The 14399-nt window shown below is 42.3% G+C and overlaps 1 protein-coding gene across 8 annotated transcripts in view; it reads right to left on the minus strand.

Annotated features, from left to right (window-relative positions):
• The window catches only part of LOC139546200 (abl interactor 2-like), a 100205-nt gene that overhangs the window by 4257 nt on the left and 81549 nt on the right, over positions 1-14399 (minus strand). For all 8 annotated transcript variants that reach the window (XM_071354305.1, XM_071354306.1, XM_071354304.1 and 5 more), the window contains one exon: positions 199-309. In XM_071354305.1, coding sequence (XP_071210406.1) covers positions 199-309 — 111 coding nt within the window. The remainder of the gene's footprint in view (positions 1-198; positions 310-14399) is intronic.

The raw sequence follows: 14399 nt of genomic DNA on the forward strand, positions 1-14399 counted from the left end.
ACAAGGCTTGGAGCAAGGGCTAGGGGTGGAGCAAGGGCTAGGGGTGGAGCTAGGGGTGGAGCTAGGGGTAGGGGTGGAGCTAGGGTTGGGGGTGGAGCTAGGGGTAGGGGTGGAGCTAGGGTTAGGGGTGGAGCTAGGGTTAGGGGTGGAGCTAGGGTTAGGGGTGGAGCTAGGGTTAGGGGTGGAGCTAGAGCATACCTTTCTCCAGGTAGGTGTGTGGCGCCCAGGGAGGGTCCTCCTCGGCGTAGGGGTCACTGTACTCCATCACGGCCGACGCCTCCTCCTCTGCGGGAGGAGGTGCATCTGAGACTGGAGGAGAGGAGACAGACAGGAAATCAGAACCTGACAACTCTCAGACTGCACCATGCTCTGTCTGTCGGCATCTGAGGCACGGGGAGGTCGTAGCACAGGGATCCATGCTGAAGGAATGGGATGGAGGAGCAACAAGGGGACAACGTGGACATCTCCAATAGAGCTCTCAGTATAGGAAAGAGAAGCCTCGCTGGACACAACGGTAGTAGAACACCAAGAGGACATTGAGATCATAAATAGAGCCCTCAGAGTGGACAGAGGCAGGTGGACAGACAGAGGTGGACAGTGCAGTATCGTAGCGCTACGGGGAGGAGGGGAAGGCAACAGGGTGAAGGGAAGTGAAAAAGACAAGATGATGAATGGAAAGAGAGACACACAGAACAAGACAAGAGGTCCGTTACTTTAGTGAGCTGCAGACAAAAGGCTGTCAGAAATGACAGACTCTACAGTGACCCCAAGTAGTGAAGGGAGACAGGGGTCTAAACTACCCATCTACTGCAAAGTTTTCTAAGGACAAAAGTGTTCCCTTAAAACCTTTTAGCAAAGCTATTTACTGACAAACTTGTATCTTGACTATTTGACTAGAAGTGTGTTAGGGTGTAGATCTGTGTTTATAGAAGTGTGTTGGGGTGTAGATCTGTGTTTCTAGAAGTGTGTTAGGGTGTAGATCTGTGTTTCTAGAAGTGTTAGGGTGTAGATCTGTGTTTATAGAAGTGTGTTAGGGTGTAGATCTGTGTTTCTAGAAGTGTGTTGGGGTGTAGATCTGTGTTTCTAGAAGTGTGTTAGGGTGTAGATCTGTGTTTCTAGAAGTGTGTTAGGGTGTAGATCTGTGTTTCTAGAAGTGTGTTAGGGTGTAGATCTGTGTTTCTAGAAGTGTGTTAGGGTGTAGATCTGTGTTTCTAGAAGTGTGTTAGGGTGTAGATCTGTGTTTCTAGAAGTGTGTTAGGGTGTAGATCTGTGTTTCTAGAAGTGTGTTAGGGTGTAGATCTGTGTTTCTAGAAGTGTGTTGGGGTGTAGATCTGTGTTTCTAGAAGTGTGTTAGGGTGTAGATCTGTGTTTCTAGAAGTGTGTTAGGGTGTAGATCTGTATTAGGGTGTAGATCTGTGTTTCTAGAAGTGTATTAGGGTGTAGATCTGTGTTTCTAGAAGTAAGTTAGGGTGTAGATCTGTGTTTCTAGAAGTGTGTTAGGGTGTAGATCTGTGTTTCTAGAAGTGTGTTAGGGTGTAGATCTGTGTTTCTAGAAGTGTGTTAGGGTGTAGATCTGTGTTTCTAGAAGTGTGTTAGGGTGTAGATCTGTGTTTCTAGAAGTGTGTTAGGGTGTAGATCTGTGTTTCTAGAAGTGTGTTAGGGTGTAGATCTGTGTTTCTAGAAGTGTGTTGGGGTGTAGATCTGTGTTTCTAGAAGTGTGTTAGCGTGTAGATCTGTGTTTCTAGAAGTGTGTTAGCGTGTAGATCTGTGTTTCTAGAAGTGTGTTAGGGTGTAGATCTGTGTTTCTAGAAGTGTGTTAGGGTGTAGATCTGTGTTTCTAGAAGTGTGTTAGGGTGTAGATCTGTGTTTCTAGAAGTGTGTTGGGGTGTAGATCTGTGTTTCTAGAAGTGTGTTGGGGTGTAGATCTGTGTTTTTAGAAGTGTGTTGGGGTGTAGATCTGTGTTTCTAGAAGTGTGTTAGGGTGTAGATCTGTGTTTCTAGAAGTGTGTTAGGGTGTAGATCTGTGTTTCTAGAAGTGTGTTAGGGTGTAGATCTGTGTTTCTAGAAGTGTGTTAGGGTGTAGATCTGTGTTTCTAGAAGTGTGTTAGGGTGTAGATCTGTGTTTCTAGAAGTGTGTTAGGGTGTAGATCTGTGTTTCTAGAAGTGTGTTAGGGTGTAGATCTGTGTTTCTAGAAGTGTGTTAGGGTGTAGATCTGTGTTTCTAGAAGTGTGTTAGGGTGTAGATCTGTGTTTCTAGAAGTGTGTTAGGGTGTAGATCTGTGTTTCTAGAAGTGTGTTAGGGTGTAGATCTGTGTTTCTAGAAGTGTGTTGGGGTGTAGATCTGTGTTTCTAGAAGTGTGTTGGGGTGTAGATCTGTGTTTCTAGAAGTGTGTTAGGGTGTAGATCTGTGTTTCTAGAAGTGTGTTAGGGTGTAGATCTGTGTTTCTAGAAGTGTGTTAGGGTGTAGATCTGTGTTTCTAGAAGTGTGTTGGGGTGTAGATCTGTGTTTTTAGAAGTGTGTTAGGATGTAGATCTGTGTTTCTAGAAGTGTGTTGGGGTGTAGATCTGTGTTTCTAGAAGTGTGTTGGGGTGTAGATCTGTGTTTCTAGAAGTGTGTTAGGGTGTAGATCTGTGTTTCTAGAAGTGTGTTAGGGTGTAGATCTGTGTTTCTAGAAGTGTGTTAGGGTGTAGATCTGTGTTTCTAGAAGTGTGTTGGGGTGTAGATCTGTGTTTCTAGAAGTGTGTTAGGGTGTAGATCTGTGTTTCTAGAAGTGTGTTAGGGTGTAGATCTGTGTTTCTAGAAGTGTGTTGGGGTGTAGATCTGTGTTTCTAGAAGTGTGTTAGGGTGTAGATCTGTGTTTCTAGAAGTGTGTTGGGGTGTAGATCTGTGTTTCTAGAAGTGTGTTAGGGTGTAGATCTGTGTTTCTAGAAGTGTTGGGGTGTAGATCTGTGTTTCTAGAAGTGTGTTAGGGTGTAGATCTGTGTTTCTAGAAGTGTATTAGGGTGTAGATCTGTGTTTCTAGAAGTGTGTTAGGGTGTAGATCTGTGTTTCTAGAAGTGTGTTAGGGTGTAGATCTGTGTTTCTAGAAGTGTGTTAGGGTGTAGATCTGTGTTTCTAGAAGTGTGTTAGGGTGTAGATCTGTGTTTCTAGAAGTGTGTTAGGGTGTAGATCTGTGTTTCTAGAAGTGTGTTAGGGTGTAGATCTGTGTTTCTAGAAGTGTGTTAGGGTGTAGATCTGTGTTTCTAGAAGTGTGTTGGGGTGTAGATCTGTGTTTCTAGAAGTGTGTTAGGGTGTAGATCTGTGTTTCTAGAAGTGTGTTAGGGTGTAGATCTGTGTTTCTAGAAGTGTGTTGGGGTGTAGATCTGTGTTTCTAGAAGTGTGTTGGGGTGTAGATCTGTGTTTCTAGAAGTGTGTTAGGGTGTAGATCTGTGTTTCTAGAAGTGTGTTAGGGCGTAGATCTGTGTTTCTAGAAGTGTGTTAGGGTGTAGATCTGTGTTTCTAGAAGTGTGTTGGGGTGTAGATCTGTGTTTCTAGAAGTGTGTTAGGGTGTATATCTGTGTTTCTAGAAGTGTGTTAGGGTGTAGATCTGTGTTTCTAGAAGTGTGTTGGGGTGTAGATCTGTGTTTCTAGAAGTGTGTTAGGGTGTAGATCTGTGTTTCTAGAAGTGTGTTAGGGTGTAGATCTGTGTTTCTAGAAGTGTGTTAGGGTGTAGATCTGTGTTTCTAGAAGTGTGTTAGGGTGTAGATCTGTGTTTCTAGAAGTGTGTTGGGGTGTAGATCTGTGTTTCTAGAAGTGTGTTAGGGTGTAGATCTGTGTTTCTAGAAGTGTGTTAGGGTGTAGATCTGTGTTTCTAGAAGTGTGTTAGGGTGTAGATCTGTGTTTCTAGAAGTGTGTTAGGGTGTAGATCTGTGTTTCTAGAAGTGTGTTAGGGTGTAGATCTGTGTTTCTAGAAGTGTGTTGGGGTGTAGATCTGTGTTTCTAGAAGTGTGTTAGGGTGTAGATCTGTGTTTCTAGAAGTGTGTTAGGGTGTAGATCTGTGTTTCTAGAAGTGTGTTAGGGTGTAGATCTGTGTTTCTAGAAGTGTGTTAGGGTGTAGATCTGTGTTTCTAGAAGTGTGTTAGGGTGTAGATCTGTGTTTCTAGAAGTGTGTTAGTGTCGTTCTGTGTTTCTAGAAGTGTGTTAGGGTGTAGATCTGTGTTTCTAGAAGTGTGTTAGCGTGTAGATCTGTGTTTCTAGAAGTGTGTTAGGGTGTAGATCTGTGTTTCTAGAAGTGTGTTAGCGTGTAGATCTGTGTTTCTAGAAGTGTGTTAGGGTGTAGATCTGTGTTTCTAGAAGTGTGTTAGGGTGTAGATCTGTGTTTCTAGAAGTGTGTTGGGGTGTAGATCTGTGTTTCTAGAAGTGTGTTGGGGTGTAGATCTGTGTTTCTAGAAGTGTGTTAGGGTGTAGATCTGTGTTTCTAGAAGTGTATTAGGGTGTAGATCTGTGTTTCTAGAAGTGTGTTAGCGTGTAGATCTGTGTTTCTAGAAGTGTGTTAGGGTGTAGATCTGTGTTTCTAGAAGTGTGTTGGGGCGTAGATCTGTGTTTCTAGAAGTGTGTTAGGGCGTAGATCTGTGTTTCTAGAAGTGTGTTAGGGCGTAGATCTGTGTTTCTAGAAGTGTGTTGGGGCGTAGATCTGTGTTTCTAGAAGTGTGTTGGGGCGTAGATCTGTGTTTCTAGAAGTGTGTTGGGGCGTAGATCTGTGTTTCTAGAAGTGTGTTAGGGTGTAGATCTGTGTTTCTAGAAGTGTGTTGGGGTGTAGATCTGTGTTTCTAGAAGTGTGTTAGCGTGTAGATCTGTGTTTCTAGAAGTGTGTTAGGGTGTAGATCTGTGTTTCTAGAAGTGTGTTAGGGTGTAGATCTGTGTTTCTAGAAGTGTGTTGGGGTGTAGATCTGTGTTTCTAGAAGTGTGTTAGGGTGTAGATCTGTGTTTCTAGAAGTGTGTTAGGGTGTAGATCTGTGTTTCTAGAAGTGTGTTGGGGTGTAGATCTGTGTTTCTAGAAGTGTGTTAGGGTGTAGATCTGTGTTTCTAGAAGTGTGTTGGGGTGTAGATCTGTGTTTCTAGAAGTGTGTTGGGGTGTAGATCTGTGTTTCTAGAAGTGTGTTAGGGTGTAGATCTGTGTTTCTAGAAGTGTGTTAGGGTGTAGATCTGTGTTTCTAGAAGTGTGTTGGGGTGTAGATCTGTGTTTCTAGAAGTGTGTTGGGGTGTAGATCTGTGTTTCTAGAAGTGTGTTAGGGTGTAGATCTGTGTTTCTAGAAGTGTGTTGGGGTGTAGATCTGTGTTTCTAGAAGTGTGTTGGGGTGTAGATCTGTGTTTCTAGAAGTGTGTTGGGGTGTAGATCTGTGTTTCTAGAAGTGTGTTAGGGTGTAGATCTGTGTTTCTAGAAGTGTGTTGGGGTGTAGATCTGTGTTTCTAGAAGTGTGTTAGGGTGTAGATCTGTGTTTCTAGAAGTGTGTTAGGGTGTAGATCTGTGTTTCTAGAAGTGTGTTGGGGTGTAGATCTGTGTTTCTAGAAGTGTGTTAGCGTGTAGATCTGTGTTTCTAGAAGTGTGTTAGGGTGTAGATCTGTGTTTCTAGAAGTGTGTTGGGGTGTAGATCTGTGTTTCTAGAAGTGTGTTAGGGTGTAGATCTGTGTTTCTAGAAGTGTGTTGGGGTGTAGATCTGTGTTTCTAGAAGTGTGTTGGGGTGTAGATCTGTGTTTCTAGAAGTGTGTTGGGGTGTAGATCTGTGTTTCTAGAAGTGTGTTAGGGTGTAGATCTGTGTTTCTAGAAGTGTGTTGGGGTGTAGAGCTGTGTTTCTAGAAGTGTGTTAGGGTGTAGATCTGTGTTTCTAGAAGTGTGTTAGGGTGTAGATCTGTGTTTCTAGAAGTGTGTTGGGGTGTAGATCTGTGTTTCTAGAAGTGTGTTGGGGTGTAGATCTGTGTTTCTAGAAGTGTGTTAGGGTGTAGATCTGTGTTTCTAGAAGTGTGTTGGGGTGTAGATCTGTGTTTCTAGAAGTGTGTTGGGGTGTAGAGCTGTGTTTCTAGAAGTGTGTTGGGGTGTAGATCTGTGTTTCTAGAAGTGTGTTGGGGTGTAGATCTGTGTTTCTAGAAGTGTGTTAGGGTGTAGATCTGTGTTTCTAGAAGTGTGTTAGGGTGTAGATCTGTGTTTCTAGAAGTGTGTTAGGGTGTAGATCTGTGTTTCTAGAAGTGTGTTGGGGTGTAGATCTGTGTTTTTAGAAGTGTGTTAGGGTGTAGATCTGTGTTTCTAGAAGTGTGTTGGGGTGTAGATCTGTGTTTCTAGAAGTGTGTTGGGGTGTAGATCTGTGTTTCTAGAAGTGTGTTAGGGTGTAGATCTGTGTTTCTAGAAGTGTGTTAGGGTGTAGATCTGTGTTTCTAGAAGTGTGTTAGGGTGTAGATCTGTGTTTCTAGAAGTGTGTTAGGGTGTAGATCTGTGTTTCTAGAAGTGATGTTAGGGTGTAGATCTGTGTTTCTAGAAGTGTGTTAGGGTGTAGATCTGTGTTTCTAGAAGTGTGTTGGGGTGTAGATCTGTGTTTCTAGAAGTGTGTTAGGGTGTAGATCTGTGTTTCTAGAAGTGTGTTAGGGTGTAGATCTGTATTAGGGTGTAGATCTGTGTTTCTAGAAGTGTATTAGGGTGTAGATCTGTGTTTCTAGAAGTGTGTTAGGGTGTAGATCTGTGTTTCTAGAAGTGTGTTAGGGTGTAGATCTGTGTTTCTAGAAGTGTGTTAGGGTGTAGATCTGTGTTTCTAGAAGTGTGTTAGGGTGTAGATCTGTGTTTCTAGAAGTGTGTTAGGGTGTAGATCTGTGTTTCTAGAAGTGTGTTAGGGTGTAGATCTGTGTTTCTAGAAGTGTGTTAGGGTGTAGATCTGTGTTTCTAGAAGTGTGTTGGGGTGTAGATCTGTGTTTCTAGAAGTGTGTTAGCGTGTAGATCTGTGTTTCTAGAAGTGTGTTAGCGTGTAGATCTGTGTTTCTAGAAGTGTGTTAGGGTGTAGATCTGTGTTTCTAGAAGTGTGTTAGGGTGTAGATCTGTGTTTCTAGAAGTGTGTTAGGGTGTAGATCTGTGTTTCTAGAAGTGTGTTGGGGTGTAGATCTGTGTTTCTAGAAGTGTGTTGGGGTGTAGATCTGTGTTTTTAGAAGTGTGTTGGGGTGTAGATCTGTGTTTCTAGAAGTGTGTTAGGGTGTAGATCTGTGTTTCTAGAAGTGTGTTAGGGTGTAGATCTGTGTTTCTAGAAGTGTGTTAGGGTGTAGATCTGTGTTTCTAGAAGTGTGTTAGGGTGTAGATCTGTGTTTCTAGAAGTGTGTTAGGGTGTAGATCTGTGTTTCTAGAAGTGTGTTAGGGTGTAGATCTGTGTTTCTAGAAGTGTGTTAGGGTGTAGATCTGTGTTTCTAGAAGTGTGTTAGGGTGTAGATCTGTGTTTCTAGAAGTGTGTTAGGGTGTAGATCTGTGTTTCTAGAAGTGTGTTAGGGTGTAGATCTGTGTTTCTAGAAGTGTGTTAGGGTGTAGATCTGTGTTTCTAGAAGTGTGTTAGGGTGTAGATCTGTGTTTCTAGAAGTGTGTTGGGGTGTAGATCTGTGTTTCTAGAAGTGTGTTGGGGTGTAGATCTGTGTTTCTAGAAGTGTGTTAGGGTGTAGATCTGTGTTTCTAGAAGTGTGTTAGGGTGTAGATCTGTGCTTCTAGAAGTGTGTTAGGGTGTAGATCTGTGTTTTTAGAAGTGTGTTAGGGTGTAGATCTGTGTTTCTAGAAGTGTGTTGGGGTGTAGATCTGTGTTTCTAGAAGTGTGTTGGGGTGTAGATCTGTGTTTCTAGAAGTGTGTTAGGGTGTAGATCTGTGTTTCTAGAAGTGTGTTAGGGTGTAGATCTGTGTTTCTAGAAGTGTGTTAGGGTGTAGATCTGTGTTTCTAGAAGTGTGTTGGGGTGTAGATCTGTGTTTCTAGAAGTGTGTTAGGGTGTAGATCTGTGTTTCTAGAAGTGTGTTAGGGTGTAGATCTGTGTTTCTAGAAGTGTGTTGGGGTGTAGATCTGTGTTTCTAGAAGTGTGTTAGGGCGTAGATCTGTGTTTCTAGAAGTGTGTTGGGGTGTAGATCTGTGTTTCTAGAAGTGTGTTAGGGTGTAGATCTGTGTTTCTAGAAGTGTGTTAGGGTGTAGATCTGTGTTTCTAGAAGTGTGTTAGGGTGTAGATCTGTGTTTCTAGAAGTGTGTTAGGGTGTAGATCTGTGTTTCTAGAAGTGTGTTAGGGTGTAGATCTGTGTTTCTAGAAGTGTGTTGGGGTGTAGATCTGTGTTTCTAGAAGTGTGTTAGGGTGTAGATCTGTGTTTCTAGAAGTGTGTTAGGGTGTAGATCTGTGTTTCTAGAAGTGTGTTAGGGTGTAGATCTGTGTTTCTAGAAGTGTGTTAGGGTGTAGATCTGTGTTTCTAGAAGTGTGTTAGGGTGTAGATCTGTGTTTCTAGAAGTGTGTTGGGGTGTAGATCTGTGTTTCTAGAAGTGTGTTAGGGTGTAGATCTGTGTTTCTAGAAGTGTGTTAGGGTGTAGATCTGTGTTTCTAGAAGTGTGTTAGGGTGTAGATCTGTGTTTCTAGAAGTGTGTTAGGGTGTAGATCTGTGTTTCTAGAAGTGTGTTAGGGTGTAGATCTGTGTTTCTAGAAGTGTGTTAGGGTGTAGATCTGTGTTTCTAGAAGTGTGTTAGGGTGTAGATCTGTGTTTCTAGAAGTGTGTTAGTGTCGTTCTGTGTTTCTAGAAGTGTGTTAGGGTGTAGATCTGTGTTTCTAGAAGTGTGTTAGCGTGTAGATCTGTGTTTCTAGAAGTGTGTTAGGGTGTAGATCTGTGTTTCTAGAAGTGTGTTAGCGTGTAGATCTGTGTTTCTAGAAGTGTGTTAGGGTGTAGATCTGTGTTTCTAGAAGTGTGTTAGGGTGTAGATCTGTGTTTCTAGAAGTGTGTTGGGGTGTAGATCTGTGTTTCTAGAAGTGTGTTGGGGTGTAGATCTGTGTTTCTAGAAGTGTGTTAGGGTGTAGATCTGTGTTTCTAGAAGTGTATTAGGGTGTAGATCTGTGTTTCTAGAAGTGTGTTAGCGTGTAGATCTGTGTTTCTAGAAGTGTGTTAGGGTGTAGATCTGTGTTTCTAGAAGTGTGTTGGGGTGTAGATCTGTGTTTCTAGAAGTGTGTTAGGGCGTAGATCTGTGTTTCTAGAAGTGTGTTAGGGCGTAGATCTGTGTTTCTAGAAGTGTGTTGGGGCGTAGATCTGTGTTTCTAGAAGTGTGTTGGGGCGTAGATCTGTGTTTCTAGAAGTGTGTTGGGGCGTAGATCTGTGTTTCTAGAAGTGTGTTAGGGTGTAGATCTGTGTTTCTAGAAGTGTGTTGGGGTGTAGATCTGTGTTTCTAGAAGTGTGTTAGCGTGTAGATCTGTGTTTCTAGAAGTGTGTTAGGGTGTAGATCTGTGTTTCTAGAAGTGTGTTAGGGTGTAGATCTGTGTTTCTAGAAGTGTGTTGGGGTGTAGATCTGTGTTTCTAGAAGTGTGTTAGGGTGTAGATCTGTGTTTCTAGAAGTGTGTTAGGGTGTAGATCTGTGTTTCTAGAAGTGTGTTGGGGTGTAGATCTGTGTTTCTAGAAGTGTGTTAGGGTGTAGATCTGTGTTTCTAGAAGTGTGTTGGGGTGTAGATCTGTGTTTCTAGAAGTGTGTTGGGGTGTAGATCTGTGTTTCTAGAAGTGTGTTAGGGTGTAGATCTGTGTTTCTAGAAGTGTGTTAGGGTGTAGATCTGTGTTTCTAGAAGTGTGTTGGGGTGTAGATCTGTGTTTCTAGAAGTGTGTTGGGGTGTAGATCTGTGTTTCTAGAAGTGTGTTAGGGTGTAGATCTGTGTTTCTAGAAGTGTGTTGGGGTGTAGATCTGTGTTTCTAGAAGTGTGTTGGGGTGTAGATCTGTGTTTCTAGAAGTGTGTTGGGGTGTAGATCTGTGTTTCTAGAAGTGTGTTAGGGTGTAGATCTGTGTTTCTAGAAGTGTGTTGGGGTGTAGATCTGTGTTTCTAGAAGTGTGTTAGGGTGTAGATCTGTGTTTCTAGAAGTGTGTTAGGGTGTAGATCTGTGTTTCTAGAAGTGTGTTGGGGTGTAGATCTGTGTTTCTAGAAGTGTGTTAGCGTGTAGATCTGTGTTTCTAGAAGTGTGTTAGGGTGTAGATCTGTGTTTCTAGAAGTGTGTTGGGGTGTAGATCTGTGTTTCTAGAAGTGTGTTAGGGTGTAGATCTGTGTTTCTAGAAGTGTGTTGGGGTGTAGATCTGTGTTTCTAGAAGTGTGTTGGGGTGTAGATCTGTGTTTCTAGAAGTGTGTTGGGGTGTAGATCTGTGTTTCTAGAAGTGTGTTAGGGTGTAGATCTGTGTTTCTAGAAGTGTGTTAGGGTGTAGATCTGTGTTTCTAGAAGTGTGTTAGGGTGTAGATCTGTGTTTCTAGAAGTGTGTTGGGGTGTAGATCTGTGTTTCTAGAAGTGTGTTAGGGTGTAGATCTGTGTTTCTAGAAGTGTGTTAGGGTGTAGATCTGTGTTTCTAGAAGTGTGTTAGGGTGTAGATCTGTGTTTCTAGAAGTGTGTTGGGGTGTAGATCTGTGTTTCTAGAAGTGTGTTAGGGTGTAGATCTGTGTTTCTAGAAGTGTGTTGGGGTGTAGATCTGTGTTTCTAGAAGTGTGTTAGGGTGTAGATCTGTGTTTCTAGAAGTGTTGGGGTGTAGATCTGTGTTTCTAGAAGTGTGTTAGGGTGTAGATCTGTGTTTCTAGAAGTGTATTAGGGTGTAGATCTGTGTTTCTAGAAGTGTGTTAGGGTGTAGATCTGTGTTTCTAGAAGTGTGTTAGGGTGTAGATCTGTGTTTCTAGAAGTGTGTTAGGGTGTAGATCTGTGTTTCTAGAAGTGTGTTAGGGTGTAGATCTGTGTTTCTAGAAGTGTGTTAGGGTGTAGATCTGTGTTTCTAGAAGTGTGTTAGGGTGTAGATCTGTGTTTCTAGAAGTGTGTTAGGGTGTAGATCTGTGTTTCTAGAAGTGTGTTAGGGTGTAGATCTGTGTTTCTAGAAGTGTGTTAGGGTGTAGATCTGTGTTTCTAGAAGTGTGTTAGGGTGTAGATCTGTGTTTCTAGAAGTGTGTTGGGGTGTAGATCTGTGTTTCTAGAAGTGTGTTAGGGTGTAGATCTGTGTTTCTAGAAGTGTGTTAGGGTGTAGATCTGTGTTTCTAGAAGTGTGTTAGGGTGTAGATCTGTGTTTCTAGAAGTGTGTTGGGGTGTAGATCTGTGTTTTTAGAAGTGTGTTAGGGTGTAGATCTGTGTTTCTAGAAGTGTGTTGGGGTGTAGATCTGTGTTTCTAGAAGTGTGTTGGGGTGTAGATCTGTGTTTCTAGAAGTGTGTTAGGGTGTAGATCTGTGTTTCTAGAAGTGTGTTAGGGTGTAGATCTGTGTTTCTAGAAGTGTGTTAGGGTGTAGATCTGTGTTTCTAGAAGTGTGTTGGGGTGTAGATCTGTGTTTCTAGAAGTGTGTTGGGGTGTAGATCTGTGTTTCTAGAAGTGTGTTAGGGTGTAGATCTGTGTTTCTAGAAGTGTGTTGGGGTGTAGATCTGTGTTTCTAGAAGTGTGTTAGGGTGTAGATCTGTGTTTCTAGAAGTGTGTTGGGGTGTAGATCTGTGTTTCTAGAAGTGTGTTAGGGTGTAGATCTGTGTTTCTAGAAGTGTTGGGGTGTAGATCTGTGTTTCTAGAAGTGTGTTAGGGTGTAGATCTGTGTTTCTAGAAGTGTATTAGGGTGTAGATCTGTGTTTCTAGAAGTGTGTTAGGGTGTAGATCTGTGTTTCTAGAAGTGTGTTAGGGTGTAGATCTGTGTTTCTAGAAGTGTGTTAGGGTGTAGATCTGTGTTTCTAGAAGTGTGTTAGGGTGTAGATCTGTGTTTCTAGAAGTGTGTTAGGGTGTAGATCTGTGTTTCTAGAAGTGTGTTAGGGTGTAGATCTGTGTTTCTAGAAGTGTGTTAGGGTGTAGATCTGTGTTTCTAGAAGTGTGTTAGGGTGTAGATCTGTGTTTCTAGAAGTGTGTTGGGGTGTAGATCTGTGTTTCTAGAAGTGTGTTAGGGTGTAGATCTGTGTTTCTAGAAGTGTGTTAGGGTGTAGATCTGTGTTTCTAGAAGTGTGTTGGGGTGTAGATCTGTGTTTCTAGAAGTGTGTTGGGGTGTAGATCTGTGTTTCTAGAAGTGTGTTAGGGCGTAGATCTGTGTTTCTAGAAGTGTGTTAGGGCGTAGATCTGTGTTTCTAGAAGTGTGTTAGGGTGTAGATCTGTGTTTCTAGAAGTGTGTTGGGGTGTAGATCTGTGTTTCTAGAAGTGTGTTAGGGTGTATATCTGTGTTTCTAGAAGTGTGTTAGGGTGTAGATCTGTGTTTCTAGAAGTGTGTTGGGGTGTAGATCTGTGTTTCTAGAAGTGTGTTGGGGTGTAGATCTGTGTTTCTAGAAGTGTGTTAGGGTGTAGATCTGTGTTTCTAGAAGTGTGTTAGGGTGTAGATCTGTGTTTCTAGAAGTGTGTTAGGGTGTAGATCTGTGTTTCTAGAAGTGTGTTAGGGTGTAGATCTGTGTTTCTAGAAGTGTGTTAGGGTGTAGATCTGTGTTTCTAGAAGTGTGTTGGGGTGTAGATCTGTGTTTCTAGAAGTGTGTTAGGGTGTAGATCTGTGTTTCTAGAAGTGTGTTAGGGTGTAGATCTGTGTTTCTAGAAGTGTGTTAGGGTGTAGATCTGTGTTTCTAGAAGTGTGTTAGGGTGTAGATCTGTGTTTCTAGAAGTGTGTTAGGGTGTAGATCTGTGTTTCTAGAAGTGTGTTGGGGTGTAGATCTGTGTTTCTAGAAGTGTGTTAGGGTGTAGATCTGTGTTTCTAGAAGTGTGTTAGGGTGTAGATCTGTGTTTCTAGAAGTGTGTTAGGGTGTAGATCTGTGTTTCTAGAAGTGTGTTAGGGTGTAGATCTGTGTTTCTAGAAGTGTGTTAGTGTCGTTCTGTGTTTCTAGAAGTGTGTTAGGGTGTAGATCTGTGTTTCTAGAAGTGTGTTAGCGTGTAGATCTGTGTTTCTAGAAGTGTGTTAGGGTGTAGATCTGTGTTTCTAGAAGTGTGTTAGCGTGTAGATCTGTGTTTCTAGAAGTGTGTTAGGGTGTAGATCTGTGTTTCTAGAAGTGTGTTAGGGTGTAGATCTGTGTTTCTAGAAGTGTGTTGGGGTGTAGATCTGTGTTTCTAGAAGTGTGTTGGGGTGTAGATCTGTGTTTCTAGAAGTGTGTTAGGGTGTAGATCTGTGTTTCTAGAAGTGTGTTGGGGTGTAGATCTGTGTTTCTAGAAGTGTGTTGGGGTGTAGATCTGTGTTTCTAGAAGTGTGTTGGGGTGTAGATCTGTGTTTCTAGAAGTGTGTTAGGGTGTAGATCTGTGTTTCTAGAAGTGTGTTGGGGTGTAGAGCTGTGTTTCTAGAAGTGTGTTAGGGTGTAGATCTGTGTTTCTAGAAGTGTGTTAGGGTGTAGATCTGTGTTTCTAGAAGTGTGTTGGGGTGTAGATCTGTGTTTCTAGAAGTGTGTTGGGGTGTAGATCTGTGTTTCTAGAAGTGTGTTAGGGTGTAGATCTGTGTTTCTAGAAGTGTGTTGGGGTGTAGATCTGTGTTTCTAGAAGTGTGTTGGGGTGTAGAGCTGTGTTTCTAGAAGTGTGTTGGGGTGTAGATCTGTGTTTCTAGAAGTGTGTTAGGGTGTAGATCTGTGTTTCTAGAAGTGTGTTGGGGTGTAGAGCTGTGTTTCTAGAAGTGTGTTAGGGTGTAGATCTGTGTTTCTAGAAGTGTGTTAGGGTGTAGATCTGTGTTTCTAGAAGTGTGTTGGGGTGTAGATCTGTGTTTCTAGAAGTGTGTTAGGGTGTAGATCTGTGTTTCTAGAAGTGTGTTAGGGTGTAGATCTGTGTTTCTAGAAGTGTGTTAGGGTGTAGATCTGTGTTTCTAGAAGTGTGTTGGGGTGTAGATCTGTGTTTCTAGAAGTGTGTTAGGGTGTAGATCTGTGTTTCTAGAAGTGTGTTAGGGTGTAGATCTGTGTTTCTAGAAGTGTGTTAGGGTGTAGATCTGTGTTTCTAGAAGTGTGTTAGGGTGTAGATCTGTGTTTCTAGAAGTGTGTTAGGGTGTAGATCTGTGTTTCTAGAAGTGTGTTAGGGTGTAGATCTGTGTTTCTAGAAGTGTGTTAGGGTGTAGATCTGTGTTTCTAGAAGTGTGTTAGGGTGTAGATCTGTGTTTCTAGAAGTGTGTTAGGGTGTAGATCTGTGTTTCTAGAAGTGTGTTAGGGTGTAGATCTGTGTTTCTAGAAGTGTGTTAGGGTGTAGATCTGTGTTTCTAGAAGTGTGTTAGGGTGTAGATCTGTGTTTCTAGAAGTGTG

This window comes from Salvelinus alpinus, chromosome 20, assembly GCF_045679555.1.
Source record: "Salvelinus alpinus chromosome 20, SLU_Salpinus.1, whole genome shotgun sequence".
Taxonomy (NCBI): Eukaryota; Metazoa; Chordata; class Actinopteri; order Salmoniformes; family Salmonidae; genus Salvelinus; species Salvelinus alpinus.